We start from the raw sequence: 18,488 nt of genomic DNA, 5'->3' as shown, positions 1-18,488 counted from the left end.
GGCGGAGCGCTGCGGACGGGGGGCGCCATTGTTTCTCAGCGCTCGCCCGCTGCGTGTCCGAATGGGAAAAGTGCCCCGGAGCCGGGCTGGAGCCGCCGCCGAGGCCGCCCCCTCCCCCTCGCCCCAGAATTTACCATCCCCTGCGCCCAGGAGGAGCGGCTGCAGCTCTGCTGCGAAAGGCCGGGACGTGTTTTCAAATTGCCTCCCGCTTATCTCGGGTGTTTGGACAGAGAGGTTTAAAAAGCGGGATTTTCTGTCCCCGCAGAGTAAACACGCAGAGCCCGGCGGCGCAAACTATTTCTGGCTTATCAGTGGAGGAATGCAGCAGCTGAGGCCGAGCGCGAGTGGGCCGTCAGGAAGGCCCTGAAGGGGCCCCCTCCCCACTCCGCGCTATTAGAAGTGTGAGAGCCCAGCAGGACTCAGAGGGGAGAGTTGGAGAAAAAGGCAGAAAAGGGAAAGAAAGAGGAAGAGAGAGAGTGAGAGAGGCTGAGCAGACCCCGATGGCTACAGACGAAGTTACAGGAGGGGCTCGCAAAGCTACGAAAAGCAAACTTTTTGAGTTTCTGGTCCATGGGGTGGTGAGTCGGGAAAGTTAGCGAGCTGGCTGGCTCCGAATCGAGGGATGAGTGGAGAGCGGAGGCTGCGCCGGGCTGCAGCGGCCCCTGCAGCGCCTCGTGGGGCGCCGCTCCCCGCCTCGCCCGAGAGCCGCGGGGCTGCCGGAGCGCACGATGTGACCGATCCGTTGCTATAAGGCTTTGTCTGGGGGGTTGCGTGCTGTGATTGCTGCTTTGATTCTCCATGCTTGGTGAATAGCATGCTTCTGAGCCTCGTCACGGTGCGGGATCTGCACCGGGTCTGACCCAAACGGGCTTGTAGGACACTTTGTTCTGTAAGCAAACTTGTGTTTTGAAAAGCAATTCTGATGCTGGTCCGATGCAGCCGTGTGCCGCTGCCTCTGGTTCTCGTCTCCAGCCTTGGCTCTGATGTATCCTCTGGCTACTTAACAGGTGACTTTCAGGGGCTCGGAGAGATTAGCGCTGCAGATCTGTGCCAGTCGATGGGCGCTCACCCACGAGGGAACGTCAGGTTGCCGCGCTTAATTAAAGGAATCGCTCAGGTCTTTAAAAAATCACCAGCTTTTGTTTAAGGAATCAGGTCTTTGATCTCCATTTAAGGGGATATGCTAACCTTGTTTTGCTGCCTGTAGAAATGATGTTCTTTAAATGACTGATGGTTGGAAGCGACCACCATTTATAGCATTTGGATTCCTTCTGTTGATGCACTTTTGACGAAATAAGACCCAGGAAATGCCGATGTTCAGATGGAGACAGTCCCTGTGTGTTTTCTCTCTTGAGCATTCTGGCACCTTCTGTGACACCTTTCTGAAGACATCTGCTGGGCGTTCCTGTACAAAGGAATCTCGGGAGCTCAATGCAGGCCTCTGGGTTGTCTCCATAACTCAGGCTTGCTCCAAATGTATTGGATCTAGCTTGTGTCCTGCTGAGCCTGGCTGCGATGAGCTTGCAGGGTGAAGGACTTTTAGATGGCATTCTGTTCTTTGAGAGCAGTGAGCAGGCGGTGTGGTGCCGATGTACATCAGCAGTCTGTTGCTAGATGGGCAGATAGGACAGAAGCAGGTGTGCAGATCTGTGGCAGTAGCTGTGCTATGGACACGCGAGTTCATTCAGATGGTCTGGCTCAGGGTGGCTGTAGCTGGGCGGCCCACGGACACCCTGGAAGGGCTGTGCACATGGGAGGCTGTTTCCTTTTCCAGGGTTTCTATCGGCACAGCGCTGCTCTTCCTTTGGTATCGCGAGGAGTTGCTAAGATAGTTGAATGAATCTGCTTCTTTCCGTGTGATGTGAAAGGAGCCTGCTAGCCTCTTATGCATGAGCAGTGTTAATTCATACCAGAATTAATGCAGCAGAACTTGTTTCCATTACTTGTTTGGATGCTACAGAAGTCTGACTTGTTTGCACGGACTGTTTTGCCACCAGCCGCGTCTCACTTGGTGTCTGCACCGCCTGAGTACCTGCATCTGTCTGTTTGTTACCTTTCCACTGCCCGTCAGTGGGAACAGTTTCTTGTCCGGCATTCCTTGCCCGAGCTCCTCTTGTAGGACCCTCTGCATCCCTCCTTGATGGTTTCCTTTGGTTATGCTTTTGCTTCCATGCTTGTTCTTCACTTCTAGTTTCTTCCTGATCTCAGGTTCGTTTTGATCAAAACAGGTTGAGGTAGTCAGTCTTCCATTGCTTACAAAAGACCCAAAGTTTCAGCTTCGTTTATCTGTTTGTGTCCTATCACACACAGGAGCAGGTCGCTCCCCTGGGCGCACGCACTGCAGTCTCATCAGCGCTCAGCGTGTCTGCGTCTGAACCAATTCCTTCAAAATTCAAGTTGAAGAGCAAACTTTTCCAGAATGCCTTGAAATCAGGCTATGCCCCTGCGTCAGGGAAAATCTCCTCTTCAAATTATGTTTTTTATTCTCTCTTTAGCAAGATTATCTGTTTTGATTATTACAGGTATTATTATTGTTATTGTCTCATTTTTCAAAAATAGGGGTATATAAACAGGGATAGAATGTATTTACTGAGAGCTGTTAGATTTTGGGTTTATTTGATCTTTCTGAAAACATAAATTCCTTTGCTAAGGTCACTTCGCCCTTTGCTCTTGTGTGTTCCATCTTGCCTTTGTTCTTCGCCATGCTGCCGGCTCAGAAGGTATCTTCTTCCTTTTATGTCACTCAGATAGGATCCCTCTGCAGTGTCAGAGCTGTTAGCAGTCAGAAGCCTCAGGTGTGATACTTCATCCTGCCGGAGTAATTTGTGACCCCTCTGCTGAGCAGTTCTTTTCAAAAACCACATTTCTGTCAGTTATCGTTAGGTTTCTCTGACTCCTGGTCTGTTGATCAGGGCCTTACACACTGTATCTGTGGGAAGAGGGTTTTTTTCACAGGCTTCATCATCCTTCACTGTCATTTTTTCCCCCTCTGCTCTGTTTCCAGAACTTTTATGGATAGATACAGCTTTAATGACCACCTGCATGCTTATATGTTTTTTATTGTGTGTTTTGGACATTTCGGGCTGCCATTATGATATCTCCCTCTGGCTATCTACTTGTTTTCAACCCTTCTGACCCAAACCAAATTATTAATCTTCCTGCGGGCTGCTCCTCGGTTTCTTCTGTCCTGTAGACTCTGCATCAGCCTCCCTGTTGTCTGCATCCCTTCACTGGATGTTATCTTTGTCCTCCGTCTTTTTTTTCCTCCTTTCTTTCTCAGTAGGTGTCTTCATGTATAGCCTTGGGAAGATCCGTGTGTTCTGTCAAAGCTCTTGCCCACACTTACGTCCTTTTGCGACTCAATTGCAGAAATCCTCTCCTCTTTGGTTCTTGTACTGAGGCCTTTGCAGTGTTATCTTCACACGGGAGGCAGCTGAGGGGTTCGTTTTCTTGTGTGGTTGTTCTGACCCTTTTAAATCTGTTTCCCTGTCCTTTTTCTGTTCCCACTTTGTCTTCCTTCCAAAACAAATCTTTTTGAATTTTGTACACAAGCTGTGCCTATAGAAGTCCATGTCTGTTTCTCGGCTATTGGGTCTTTTCTGTATTTACCATATACTTCTCAGTGCATATCACCTTCTTTGTGTAGGGATCTAGTTCTTTGCTCTCTGTGTTGTGCTTGGGTAGCTCTTCCTCTTAACATAAGTCCTTATACACATTTGTTTTCTGCTAATAAGTGTTTCCTTATGGTTCCTGCTAATCTCTACACTTTAATAATCATTATACCTGCTGTTAATGTATACAAACCCATACATCACTTGTGTGACTCCTTTTTTGATCTCCATTCTTACTGTGTGGTTGTTCACCTCTCAAATCTGGTCATAGAGTTTGACAGCAAGTTGAGGAGCTGTTTTACATGAAATGGCATTTAATACAGTGAAAGAAAGGTCTCAAAGCATGCCATGATGTAAACAAATACTTAATACAGAAATTAAATAAGTAAAAATAGGTTAAAAGACATGTCTGATGTCCCAAGGACGTATATGGTGTGTTTAATATTTAGTAAAGTTATGGAAAAAGGGGTGAGCAATGAATTTCATAAATAAATTTTGCATCTCCCCATACACTGCAGGGTTTAAATGAGCTGTGACCATCCAGGAGGAAGACTCAGATGTCTTTGCAGGCTGCCTACTATGTGGCAGCAGCCACTGCTACTAAGAAAGCAAATTAAATATTAACTTCATTAAGAAGTGGGACAGGGAGGTGGTGCAGAAGATGTTGTAAATTGGTTGGAATACACTTAGAAGAAGATATATTTTTTTCATGTTGATTGTTTGCATGACAAATAAGCAAAAGGAGGAGTGACCCAGATGGCAGTGACAGTGGGAGGGCTGTGAAGACTTCATCAATAAGAGGTTGGGAAGCTGGCCATGATTGGGCTTCGCAGGAAGTACGTCTGTGTTTCTTTCCGTAGTACCTTGGGATGGAGATTGATTAGGAAGGCTGCAAAGTCTCCGTTACTGGAGGCTGTTAGAAACTGGTTAAAGGAGTAAATGTCTGTCAGAGATGATGGAGGCTTTGGTGATGCTTTATCGAGAAAAGGAAGGACTGGATGACCTCAAGGATTCATATTTCAGTTTGGCATCAAAATGGTGTTTATTCTGTTATAATGGGGAGAACTAGAGGTGTTTTCCCCAAATTGAATGATTTATTTTAAGTAGATAAAAGTAATTGTTTCTTTCAGCTGAAGAAATCACTACAGAAGTAGTGATATGAGGAGAATATTAGGTCTGAAAAAAAAACAACACATTTTGCTACTGAAAAATATCTCAGCAGTTTTTTTATTATCACGGATTAAATACTATCTTGTCAGTGCCTAAACTCTAGAAGGGGTAGGAAAGAGCTTCATGAACAGTCATTTTTGAACACTTTGTTCCACTTGTCTACTACAGGGTGCTCTGTGCTAGGATGTTGTCAGAGCACAACTTCTGGAACACAGTCACTGGTTTACTGCATATGCATTTCCTGTTTTATTAAACAAGGAGATGTTTGGGCTGAGCTTAAGGCAGCCTGGGGAATTCAGCATTTGTTTGGGAGGGTACTCGCAGAAGCCTGGTAGAGTAAGAACGTTGCACAGCATTGAAAAGCATGAGCAAGCTGCCGGCGGGAGCAGAGGGCTGGTCTCTTCCTCGCTCCGAGCTAGGTGCAGGAAAGTTCACACGTAATTAAGAAAATCAAATCATCCTAATTCTTGATATGTTTTTAATAAGTAGTTAATGAGGTTTTGCAAAATGAGCTTGTTAAAAATATTCACGTTGTCCGTTGCAAAAAGTTCAATATGCTGATAAGTGGCGGTACAGAGATGCGTCCCGTGTGTGAGATGTTTGAGTTGCTCTTCTGTTTTCTTCCAAAAGAAGCTCTAGAGACACGAATCCAGTCACACCGGGTCGTTGAGCCCTGCGTGCCCAGGCTCCCGGGGAGTAGCAGAAGACTGCATGGAAGCTGCAAGGCAAAAAATTAGCAGTACTTCTTCCAAATGCTCTGCACTTCGTAGCTCTGGCGTTTTCTGACCCAGAGAGATACGGCATATTTGGTACCTCTGCGAATTTTGTGTATGGGGAGTAGTTTGCTGGTATTTTCTTGAACGCACATAAGCGTCTTGCAGGCACAGTGTTCTCTGTCAGGAAGCTTTTGCAGCTTATCTTACATAAAGACATGCCTTATGCTAACAGCTGTTAGCTGCTGTCTGGTTCTTGTAAGGGAAGAGGCAGTGAGGACTTGATGAATCTCCTCCTCCTCCATGACGTTGCAGAGCTCTGCACTCTGTCCCCTCCCTGAACCGCTCCTTTTACAGTCTGAAAAGGCATATTCTGGCTGTTGTTCCTCACACCAAATCCATTCCATAGCACATTAGATCACTGCAGTGGATGCGATCTGATTTATTAAAAGTAGCAAGCTGATTGAGCTCACAGGCAGTACATCGGGTTTGCTGGTTTCAATTCCAAAGGCTGGTTTTTTGTTTGTTTTTGAACTGTTTGTATCCAAGTGCTTTGTTTGAGGTTTGATATCTAGTTGTTCTGAGCTCTGGATGGGCATGCATGAAATAGATGTTCACTGACCTTTGTCTTAAGTTACAACTCACAGTTCTGAAAATGTAGTATTTTTTAAGTTAAAGATTTTTTGGATTGTTGTGCACATTTCTCAAAATAGATGGAACTTGGAAGTCACAGCTGTGGAACACTTGGACACAATTTCTAGGATGTGAGTGCTTTTGGGAAATGGAAGGTGAATATGGCAGTGAGCAATAAGAATGAAAATATAGATGTTTTGCTTACTGAATTTGTAAAAGATTTGTAGATATTAAAAACAGGAACCCACGTGAGGTCATATCTGTAATTATAGTAGGGCAGGGGAGAAGCTGTCCACAACCTCTTTTGGTATATGAGTCCATTTGGAAACATTCAGTAGGGCATTCTCTGTTGGGAAGCCATTTGTGCAGTCACAATTCTGTTGCCATGAGACACTATAACCTTAGCTAAATTTCTTAGCTGTTGGGTACACTCCTAGTGACCTGTTCTTAGCTCGAGGCATCATCTTCTTGCTTGTACCTTAAATAAATTAGCAGCTGCTGTAATGTTATGTTGGAAAGAAAGGTTGCCTAGCCAAGGTAGCTCCTATTTTTAGCTTCCAAACTACTCTGGGATTTTTGTTGCTCTTGTGAAAATGTATCAATTTGTTTGTTAACATGAGGCCTGTAGTTGTTCCTGCTTGCCATCAGAATCCTCTTACGTGGTACCAAGGTGGACAGCATTTGCTTTTCAGAACTGTAAGATCCTGTACGGATGGCTCGGTGCTGTATTGCACTGCAGTGACTCCAACTCTCTCTTTAGCCCCTTTCCAAATCTTCTGTAGGTGCCTTTGCTTTTCCTGGCACTTCCTTTTCCTCGTACCTATCAGTTCTCCATGTTTTTGTCCTCTCTCTGCGATTTTCAGACAGCAGCCCTCTTTTTATCTACATCATCATTTTGGCTACTGTGATGTTGATGTTGCTTGAGAAAAGCTTTTGCAGTAGAAGTTCACAGAAAAGCACCTCTCCACTGTTGTCTCATTTCTTATATCAGAAAGAAGTTCACATCAAGAATGGCTTAGGTTGGAAGGGCCCCTAAAGATCATCTGCGTCCAAACCCGTGATGTGGGATGTGTTGTCAGCAAGGGCCCCATGCATTCTGGCCTTGAACGCCTCCATGTCTCTTCGGATGGTATCCTCCCTTCCTTCTGTGTTTCAGCTGCACCACTCAGCTTAGTGTCATCTGCAGACTTGCTGAGGGTGCCCTCAATCCCAGCATCTATGTCATTGATAAAGATATTGAAGATGAGTGGTGTCCCCCAGGGGTCAGTGCTGGGACTGATACTCTTTAGTGTCTTCATCAATGACACTGACAGTAGGGTCAAGTGCACTCTCAGCAAGCTTGCTGCTGACACCAGTATGTGGGGTGCAGTTGATGCACCAGAGGAACCTAGATTAACTTGATCAGCTGGCCCAGGTGAACCTCACAAGTTCAACAAATGCAAATACAAAATCTTGCACCTGGGTTGAGGCAGCTCTCACTGCCAATGCAAGCTGGGGAATGAAGGGATTGAGCACAGCCCTGCTGAAAAAGACCTGGGGGTACTGGTGGATGGGAAGCTGGACATGAGCCAGCAATGCGTCCTCAGCCCCAAAAGCCAACTGTATCCTGGGCTGCATCGAAGGAAGCGTGGCCAGCAGGTCCGGGGAGGTGATCCTGCCCCTCTGCTCTGCACTGCGAGGCCCCACCTGGAGCGCTGCGTCCAGATGTGGGGTCCTCAGTACGGGAGAGACATGGACACAAAAAGGTCCACCCCAGGATCCAGCTGTGGTGTCCTGTGCATTGCAGGGGAGTTGGAGTAGATGGCCTTTAAAGGTCCCTCCCAACTGTAAGGATTCTGTGATTCTGAGAACACCAATCCCAAGAGAGAGACACCTGCTCATCACTGGCCTCCACCTGGAGCCATTGACCACAACCCTCTGGCTGCAGTTGCATCCAAATAATTCTTTATCCACTAAATAGTCAACCCTTCAAATCCTCTCTCTCCAATTTAGAGATAAGAATGTGGTGTTGAGCCGTATCAAAAGCATTGCAGAAGTCCTGGGAGATGACATCAGTTGCCCTTCCTTTGTCCACTGATGCTACCCTATCATCATAGAAGGCCACCAGACTGGTCAAGCCTAATCTGCCCTTGGTGAAGCCATGCTGGCTATTGTGGATCATCTCCTTGTCTTGCATGTCCCTTAATGTAGCTTCCAGGAGCGTGTGCTCCATGATCTTCCCAAGCACTGACATGAAGTTCACTGGCCTGTAGTTCCCCATATCTTTCTTTATCCCTTCCTTAAAAATGGGAGGGAAGTCACCAGGGATTTCACCTGACAGCCGTGACTTTCCATATATGATGGAATACAGCTTGGCAACATGAGGACGAGGGCAGAGGCAGAGACAGATCCTTATCCACAGCCAGTGGTACTTCACAGATCTCTTTGTAAATGTAATAGTATACTGTAATACTCTTTAGTATTATGGCAACTTTTTTTTATGTCAGTATTGTGAAAAATTCAATGTGTTGTCTGCTATTGCCTTCTCTTGCGCATATGTTTGAGAGCAAAGCAAGCCTTTAGGTAAGATAAAGTACTCCTTCTACAAAGACTTAAATAGAGAAAGCATTTCCATGTCTGTTGGGTGCCTGATAGGTTTTCGGTGGGGAGATGGCAGTTGCAGGAATAGTGCAGGAATATTTTATCTACATGTGATGTAGGATACGAGCGTACAAGAAGTGAAGGGAAGGAGTGAGGCACGTGAGGGCTGAGATCAGATGAGCTGTCTGCAATGTTGCAGCACTTGCTAGAGCTGGCTTTCAGTGTTTTAATATTTAACAAAGGAAACAGAAAGAAATTCAAAGATGTCAGACTTAGATCAGCCTGGCTTGCTGACCTCATTCTCCAGTTTTTAAGGTGTTCTATGTGGAATCAGAACAGTGGGCCTGCAATGAGATCCACATGGCCAGTCCATCTCTGTGGGGAATGAAACACAAGATGGCCGTGCCAGGACCTTCACTCTTCTGAATGACTGTCAAATGTCCCAGGATGATCAGCAGGCAACAGCAGGCCCGGTTCTTTGGAAGAAGGCCACAGTTTGTAGATTGATAGACAACGGAAAGATCTTAAATACAAGCTCAAGTGTGAAGCGTGTTCTGGGCCATTTGTTTCTACTGCATTTGCCTGGGTCAGAAAGTGGGAAAGGGGCGGGCTGCTGTGTTCCACCAGTCTTCGTAGTTCAGTTTTTATGAGAGAAAATGTTTTCAGCTCTGCACAGAGCCTCCATTTTGCCTGTTTGCTGCCTCCTGCTGCTCCTGTTCTCAGTGGCCATACCCATACTCAGTCCCCTATGTGAATACTTGCTGAAGCCTGCTTGGCTGGCTGTGCTGCTCTCTCCTCCCTCAACCTTCCCTCTCTGTCCAAACCAATTATAGCTCTGGTTCTTTAGTGATCATTCCCCTTCTTTCTTCCTTCCTTTTCCTTCAGGCATCCAGGCACAAGGAATATCTAAGACATGTAATGACCCGGGAGGGCACTGAGCTGGGGCTTTGGGAACTACGGAGGATGTGGGTTGCTAATTTGGAGATGCAGCTAAGCACTGTTGCTTAGGCTTTGCAGCCATAATAGGTTCTTTTTTACTGTGAAATGTAAGTTGGAGCATAACATAAGAGCAGCTTTTCTGGCTCAGAAAAGGTTCCCCTGGGCCTGCAATGCTACGTCTAACAGCAGCTGTAGCAGATGGCTCCAGTAGGCAGTGACAGGGCGCTGTACAAAGCAGCAGTCTCCAACTCTTTTGGTCTTGCATTCCTATCATTACTATTATGAACAGAGATTAAAAAAGAAACGAGACAAAGATGAAATAATCTCAATTAAAAAAATATTTTTAATAAAAAAACTCTTTTCTTCCTGCATCCCCCTCTACCCCTTGGGGTGCACACATCCCACGTTAGTGACCACTTTTCCCACATATTTTTTCAGTCTTCAACTGTTGATACCTCAGAGAAGTTTCTAAGCAAAAAATATTTTCTGTGTCTTTAACATCTCTTTGAAAAGTTGTTCCACAGACTCAGTACCCACTGTGTCAGACCACCCCATTTTGTCTATGAACCTGACTCCTTGTAGGTTCCTCTGCTGGCTATGGTTTATGCACCAGATGGGACAGTGAACAGTCAGTCTCCATCTGCCCTCTCCAGGCTGCTCATGATTTTGCAGAGCTCTTGAAAATGTCCGCTTAAGATTATCGTCATAATTTACTTTTACCTCATTAATATTCTATAACCAATTATTTATCCATAATAGATGCTATGGCCTGATAGTTTCATTAAAAGAATCTGTAGAGAGAATCACACAGATTCACAGAATTGTAGGGGCTGGAAGGGACCTCTAGAGATTATCCAGTCCAACCCCCCTGCCAGAGCTGGCTCCCCAGACCAGGTTGCACAGGCAGGTGTCCAGGCAGGCCTTGAGTATCTCCAGAGGAGACTCCACAGCCTCCCTGGGCAGCCTGTTCCAGTGCTCCGTCATCCCCACTGTGAAGAATTTCTGACATTTGTGCGGAACTTCCTGTGCTCCAGAGGGTTTGCAGAATCGCATAATCCCAGAGCTGCGGGGCTTGGGGGGCACCTCTGGAGCCGCCCCACTCCATCCCCCCACAGCAGTTCCCTACAGCAGTTGCACAGCATCCAGGGGGCTTTGGCATCTCCGGAGGAGACTCCCCCACCTCTCTGCGCTCCGTTCCAGGGCTGTGCCACCCTCACAGCACAGAAACTCCTCCTCACGTTCAGACGGAACTCCCTGGGCTGCAGTCTGTGCCGCTGCTCCTCGTCCTGGCGTTGAGCACCGCCCGACAGAGCCCGGCCCCCTCCCCTGCCTTTCCCTTCAGATCTCCATCAGCACCGCTCAGATCCCCCAGCCTTCTCTCCTCCACGTGCACAGCCCAGGGCTCTCAGCCTGCCCCGTCAGGAGGTGCTCCAGGCCCCACCACCTCGCATCCCCCACTGGGCTTTCTCCAGTAGTTCCCGCCTGCCTGGAACTGGGCAGCCCAGCACTGGTGCACTGCTCCAGATGTGCCCCCCAGGGCAGAGCAGAGGGGAGGATCACCTCCCTCACCCTGCTGGCCACACTCTCTGCAGTGCATCCCAGGGTCCCATTGGCCTCCTTGGCCACCAGCACACACTGCTGGCCCGTAATCAGCCTGTGGGCAACCACTGGTTGACTGTTGGCCACCACGACCCCCAGGTCCTTCTCTGTTGAGTTTCTTTCCAGCAGCTTGACCTTCATCCTGTGCTGATATTGCAGTTATTCCTTGTCACATGTAGGATTTTACACTTGCAATTTCAACTGACTTCTGTGTATGATAGTTTTTATTTATATCTTGGTTCAAATGTATATCGTGTGTGTGCATTGTGTATTTTCACAGATAGGTAAAGATCTCCAATAAATATTTTCATTCTTCGTAGAGAGAAACTAAAATCTTTCCTGTATTGAGGAAACAGTTGTTTTAACTGTGTTTTTCCTTGAGGAATATAAACCTTAGTGTGGCATCAACTTTGCTGACTGCCTTGTTCAGCATTAAGTTTGTAGTCTCACCTAAAGAGAAATTCCAGAGCATGCTGAAGTCAACATAAATGTCTGGATTTCAGAATACCTGCAGGGGCTGCTGACAAAGTATCACTTTCTTTTTCTTCTTGATCAGAGACATGACCTTTCCTTAAAGGGTTCTTGTCATATCATAAACTTGTGAAGCTCTCCAGCATAGTGGAGGCAAAGGCTTTCAATGGAAAATGCTTTACTGCAGTGCTTCCATAGTTCAGCTCTGCGTGCTACAGTGTCCCTACTGATCACAGCAATCAGTTGATCCATTCAAAATCTGGAGTGCTGTAGAAGTCACTTTGCTTTTGCTTTGATTAGCATGTGGACTGCACCTATTTGAACTGTGTGTTGCATGCCATGCCAGCTTTGGTGAGAAGGTAGAGCTGTCTGCTGTAGGCTGGCCTGAACGTTACTGACCACTGAGTGCTTTCCCATATCCAGTATTCTTCATCTCTGTTTCCCGTCTCCATTATCACTGTGTTCTGCTTTATGATGTCCAGGCAGTTCCAATTCAGATCTCTTGTTCTCTGTGTTGCTGCTTATATGTAAGGTTGGTAAAAATGGGGAACTTGCGGGAGCTAGAGTGTGACTGTGTACAAATATTATTGCAGCTGGAGAAGCAGGGACCAAACTGTCTCTTTTTTTCTGTTTTGCTTCTTCCCTAGCGACCTGGGATGCCATCAGGAGCTCGAATGCCCCATCAGGGGGCTCCCATGGGTCCCCCAGGCCCTCCATATGTTGGAAGCCCCTCGGTGAGACCTGGGATGCCCCAGACTGTGATGGAAACAACGAGAAAACGTACCGCACCACAGCAGGTCCAACAACAGCAGGTGCAGCAGCAAGTGCAGCAGCAGCAGCAAGCTACTCAGAACCGAACTAGGAGGTGAGTATTCCAGAAAGGAAGGGTGGGGAAAAAATTGAGGAAGAAAATCTTTATTTAGTAATAAGTAAGAGCTTTAAGATTGAATGAGACAAACCAGAAGATTTGTATAGTGTCAGTTTCTCTAAGCAGGAATAAAAAAGGTAAATTTTACTCCATACTTTGTTTAGGAATGGTCTCTAAAGATAACGACCTTTACGAAAGCCTGTTTCTGCTGATGGAATGCTTTCACCTTGTGGGTATATCAGGCTATAGAGCTGGCCATCACATTTAGCCCATAAAGTTAACGATCAGTTCTTTTCTAATACAGTGCAATTATTGTATAATTTGTTATCTGTTCTCTATAGTTTCTCTAATTTCTGACTGGCTAACAAATTGGTTTGTAAACAAGAGACAAGAGATTTTTTTGTTGGTAATGTGAATACTTGTGTTATGGTCACTCAGATGAGTGGTCATGAAACTTGCAATTAGTAGGCATTGCTGCGTTTAAGGAGAGAGATACCCATGGGAATTTTTCTACAATCTGAGGAGTTTTTTGTTTTTTTTTTTTAAGGACCTTTCTTTCAATTATATGTGTGCTTTGTACAGTGCTGATTACATTCTGTCTTAAATAATATTTTTCTTGTTTCTTTCTGCAACTTATTAGACCTTATCATACTTGTGTTCTGAGGCGTGAGCTGGATCCTGATAGGGTGCAATCAGGGAGGTTTGACTGCCTTTTGCAAGATTCTTATGGGTACATATAGGATCATACAGTGTTCTAGTGGTGTCATCATATCCAGTTTTAGGTAAAACATGATTTCCTAAGATCAGTGCTTCGGGAGCCCTACTCTCTCTACTGTATACGCCTTGGGTCAGCAAGCCAGACTTGAGAATGCGTATGTCTTGGATGCATCTGGAAAGGACGCAAGTCCTGAGAGAATTAATGTATTAAGGTTCAACAAGATTAAATATAGAAGGAATGTGTGTGGGTGCAGCATGAGATGCATGTGCGTCATGAAGGCCTTGCCCATGCACTAGCAAAAATGTGCATTCCAGGGCACCTCCCAGGAGATCCTCCAGGAAACTGCACACAAGAACGCCTAGCCCTCACATAAACGGGAGAGATACAACCTGAGAAATTGCCACAGCTGGATGATGAAGTTAAACTTCAGTCACTAACCAGTTTCCAGGGATAATCAAAGAAGAATAGTTTGTTTTCTAAAAGTCAATGCCATAAATCACAGAAGGAAGCAGTTCCTCCCTCCCCATTCTTAATTTCAATTTTTAATTTCTAGCAATTATCACTACTATTGTGAGTCCAGTTTACACCAGTGTGTGTTAAGTACTCAGGGAAGTTTCTGTTTCTTCTGCCGTACTGTCACTCCAGATAATGTTTTCAGTGTTTTCCCCTGGTTCATTCCCACCTCCCTGTCATTTCCCATTCCCTGAAAAACTCTCCCAGTTTTTCAGGCAGACTTTTCTAGAATGTTGGGTCCCATTCTGGGATTGATTGAGCCCCATGTTTCATGGCAAAAAAGGGCCAAGAAGGTGTAATTTTCCTTTCTTGACAGGTTTGTAGGATAGAAAGCAGGTAAATCTCTTTTTGTAACAGATTCGTGGAAAACTTTTTAGAGCCAAGTTGTTGGGGTTTTGCCACGTTGTTTGTTTTTGCTATTTAGCAGAAAGCCTTTGGGGCTGCTGCTGGTGTATGTTCCACTTCTCTCCACTTCTCTGGAGTTTGCTCCAGAATCTGCGAAGAGTTTCAGTGCAGTTTTGATTTTTGTCATTTGCAGGAGGTGTTGGAGATTTAAACCACGTAATGTTCCGGTCCCATTATTTCTGCACTTTTAAAAAAAGGACATTGTTCATCTGTGAAATTGTGTGACTGTGTGCATACATTTTCTGCCCAAGGAAGGATGTCGTTTTCACCTCCAAGAACAAAGAGTTCCTCAGAGTTAGGCTTCTGTGCAGATGGGGAAGAATCTGGTATTTCAGGCAGGCTTATTATTAGCAAAGGTAAGAAGGGAGTTGGCACTGGTGTGTGCGGAAACAGCTTTGATGTGGACGTGGCTGATGACAGAATTCCGAGATGAAAGCTGTGGAAGGGCATCCCTGTGACGTAGCAGATCAGCAGCAGGCAGTCGTCTTTACTCATTTGTCTGTGTCACAGATGGAGTGATTAACCTTCTGCTTAAGATAAAGGCCTCACAGCTTATGGAGGTGAAGAGTAAGGCTTGAATTTCCTCTTGGCCTTGCTGGAGAAAGTGAGGTGACAGTTTGATGGGAGCAAAAGCTTTTCAGAATCTGAAGACTTCAAAATACAATGTATTTGGCAGTCTTCCCAGCAGTACCGTTTCTGAGGCAGATTCAGATTTGGCTGTATGCATACGAACACAAGAGTGTGTTTAAAAGCATACCTCTATAAATGTGCTTGTGTATGGGCACGGACACACTGTGCATATGCACTACAGGCACACGTTTATCTTCTCTCATTGACATTCATAACACGAATGATGAACAAGCATGAAAACATAAACTGACAGCATTGAAAGTCATTCATTTCAGTAAAACGAGTGTATATATGTAAGGGTGCATAAATGTGTGTGTTTTCGTACACAAATGAACATTGCCACTCAATTTTGGACATAAATGAATGCATGCTCAGATTCATTTGAACAAGATCACATTCAGCTTACAGGCACTCACCTCTTCCTTGTGCATGGAGTAGATGTGTCTGTGCACACTTGCACACACTGCTGTCCTTCGACATGCTCTTTCTGCATCCGTGGATGGCATGTGCGCACGTACTTGCATACACTGCTGCTCTGCACCATAGAAGATGCTGTGATCAAAGAACTTGCGTACTTCTTTCCAAGATGCATAACAGACAGCCTTGATTTGTTCTTAGCTAACTACCTCCCCAGGCTGCTGAGAGAAGGGGTCCTAGGTCCTGGGCATGGGTGAGACCCTTTTGCTGATGCATGCACAGCTGTGCACCAGCATGTGGAGATGTCAGGATAATTTAGCAGGTGGCCTCGTTACTCCTAGATCTGTCACCATGGTAACGTGTTTTTTCTTTAAAAAATGTACAGTGCCAAGAGGAGGAAGATGGCTGACAAAATTCTCCCTCAGAGGGTGAGTCGCTTTCATTTCCTATTCCCTTCACAATCAGTTCAGCATCTTAGCGTAATTAGAGGGATTTTAGAAAATACTTTCACTTTTTGTTTAAAAATCTAATTAAAAAGTAAGTAGCAGTGGGTGAAAGTCTAGAGAGCCAGGCTGGGGCTGGGGCCGGGGGCTGGGAGCGTGGGGTGCAGCCTGGCCTGTGTCATCCTCTTGTGCTGGGTCAGCTGTGCCAGCACTGCCACTTGCTGGATGGACGGTGGTGCTGGACTGTGAAGTACATGACTTGATGCTGGGGCCCTTTGAGGCTGAGAGATGTTTTTGATCAATTTTTGAGGCTGGTTCAGAGTGCAGTTGTGCTTGTAGGAGGTGGACTTGTTCTTAGTTCTCCCTGGCCCAGAAGACCTGACAGTTTCTAATTTTTTCAGTTGCGTCTTAGAATGTATATAAACAGCAGAGTTCAACAGGCCTGTTATTCAGTTATTAATTCTCTTATCTCTGCAGATGTCTATCTTTCAGTTGCTGACTATGCCTGATCCTCAATGCTTAAATCTTCCACTTCCTTTTTAAACACAAGGATTTCTCTTTCGTTATTCCCAGGCTTCTCTGTTTCTGTCCCCTACTTAGTATAGTTCCCCTAAAACCTGTATGGTCCCAAAGGACAAGACTCTTGAGCCTTCAAAGCGCATACACTCATCATAAGGTAGTCCCAGTTGCTTTGGCCTCTGTTGATCTTTCTGGGATCAGAATTCTTTTCAAAGGTGTGTAGCTCTCTTCTTCAAGTCTGCCTTTCAACTACTAGTGTAAACCCAAACTCTGCGGCAACCTCCAGATTCTCTTCTGTGACATTCCGAAGGTACCTACTTACAGCCAATTGAAGGAACGAGACCTTTTTGGTACGCTGAATAGCAGATTTTCCTGTCACTCTGTGGTAGTACGGTCTTCGTGAGTTAGCCATTCCTTCTCTCATGCTGCTGTCTTGAAAGGAGTAGGCTACCATGAAATCCAGAGCTTTGAACTACTTGTAGTCTCCATGGTGTGTTAAAGCCTCATTCCGTCTTAGGGTCTGTACTTTCTTAGAATGAAAGCTACATTTCTTGTCTGTCTCATAATTGTTTTTCAGAGATAATCATCCTTTATGGATGACATTTTAAACATATATACACTTAAAAGCTTTTTTTTTCCCTTTATCTGGTGCCTTTACAAGGTGCAAAGGTCTCAAACAGAGGTAGCCAAACTTCTCTGGCAATAGAAGACTTAGCACCTCTTTATCAAATCTGTGAAAAGTTTTAATAGATAGAGCCTACCCTTCACATGAGTCAAAAAGCTACACCAGTGCTTGCACCATTCAGAACCACGCTGTCACCAAATCTTCCTGTCTTTAATTTTCTTCATTACTGTCAGCCAGTAATTTTAACTGATGCAATAATAAGACAACACAAATTGCTGGAGTCCTGTCTGCAATGGAGTTCTTATCAGTGCAGCTGAAGTGATGATATCAGTGGTATGATTTTCTGTCTGGATTAAAGTACTCTTTTAGGCACAGTCAAGTGTATCAGAACCTCCCCATTCTCACCATTCGGGAGATAGCGAAATGCTGTGTACATCAGTGTCCTGTCAAGTGGAAGATTTACACTATGGATAAGGAATGAAATGAGATGGGGTAAAAGTTCCGACTTCCCAAATCTACTTCTTGAGTGATTTTCAGCCAGTCAGCATTTTTTGCCACAGGCATTCTGCAGACTCTTCCTTGCGTTTCCTGGGAACTGTGAGCTGTTATATTAAACACATTTTACTGCTGAGAACGTCTTGTGTGATAGAAAAGGGGGTGAGTTCTCAGGGTCTGTGGCTGAGATAGGCAGGCAGCTGCACGGCTGCCCAGCCGCGGGGCTTCCAGGTTCCTTTTCCAAGACCGTGCTTTGGCTGGAGCCTCGTGAGTTGGGTGGGGGTGCTTTTCTGCTGCAGTTCAGCTATTTGACGTGAACTTAACTTTGCGTGGTATAATTGTGTGAGAACAGTCCAGCCTACAAACCGCTGCACACAGGAAGATACTACGGAACTGCAGGGAACTCCTGTCACATCCAGTCTTGTTCACTCTGTCATAGAAGCCATCTCATGCAGTTACTGCCTCAAGACTAATTAGTAGTCTTACTTCGGAGGAATTTTAGATTTCGCAGCTTCTCCTCCACGCTTTTTTTTTTGGTTGTTGTTAGGCTTAGCTAGGCCAGTGCTTTTAGTTTTCCAAGTACAAATGGCTCCCTATGATTCTAATCCTCCCAGTCCTTCATTATGTCTACTCTAGGCTAACTTCACATCTTTTAAACTTCTTTAAATTTAATTCTTGGGAAACCAGAACTATACGTATTGTATCACCGATACTTGAAAAGCACTAAGGCATTTTTATGTCCACCGGAAAGAATTAGATTTTCTTTTTCTTTTCTTTTTTTTTTTTTTACCGCCTTTCCACAGTGATACAGCATATAGTCATTCTGTGATTGACTAATACTCGCAAGTATTTCTGTTTTTTGCAAGTGATAAATTCCCGTGTTAGAGCAGGAATTATTGGTGTAGACTTTGAGGAACATGATCTTGTGCTTTGTAATGTTATATTTCATCCCATTTCTACTACACATTTCTCAGCTTCCTTACATTCTTTATCATTAAGTTTTGTTTTGTTAGCATACTTCTCCTTTTATTTTATTTTATTTTTAATGCTAGAGCTATTAATACAATTACCTGAATAAAATCGTTTTCAAGACCAGTCCATGGGGTACTTTCTGCTTTTTTTTTTTTTTTCTTTTTCTT

The 18,488-nt window shown here is 45.1% G+C and overlaps 1 protein-coding gene across 5 annotated transcripts in view; it reads left to right on the top strand.

Moving 5' to 3' along the window:
- The window catches only part of LOC100543126 (SWI/SNF-related matrix-associated actin-dependent regulator of chromatin subfamily D member 3), an 87,556-nt gene that overhangs the window by 25,690 nt on the left and 43,378 nt on the right, over window positions 1-18,488 (top strand). For 2 of the 5 annotated variants that reach the window (XM_010707773.3, XM_019613191.2), the window contains 2 exons: window positions 12,364-12,581; window positions 15,653-15,695. In XM_010707773.3, coding sequence (XP_010706075.1) covers window positions 12,373-12,581; window positions 15,653-15,695 — 252 coding nt within the window. In that variant the 5' untranslated portion in view covers window positions 12,364-12,372. Of the gene's footprint in view, window positions 1-398; window positions 579-607; window positions 1,008-10,987; window positions 12,249-12,363; window positions 12,582-15,652; window positions 15,696-18,488 lie in introns of those variants that run through there. The other 3 variants (XM_010707772.3, XM_031552587.1, XM_010707774.3) reach the window with 3 other exon arrangements.

The sequence above is a fragment of the Meleagris gallopavo genome, chromosome 2 (genome assembly GCF_000146605.3).
Source record: "Meleagris gallopavo isolate NT-WF06-2002-E0010 breed Aviagen turkey brand Nicholas breeding stock chromosome 2, Turkey_5.1, whole genome shotgun sequence".
Taxonomy (NCBI): Eukaryota; Metazoa; Chordata; class Aves; order Galliformes; family Phasianidae; genus Meleagris; species Meleagris gallopavo.
Note: the sequence above shows the minus strand (reverse complement) of the source record. Positions and strands in the feature narration are given on the sequence as shown.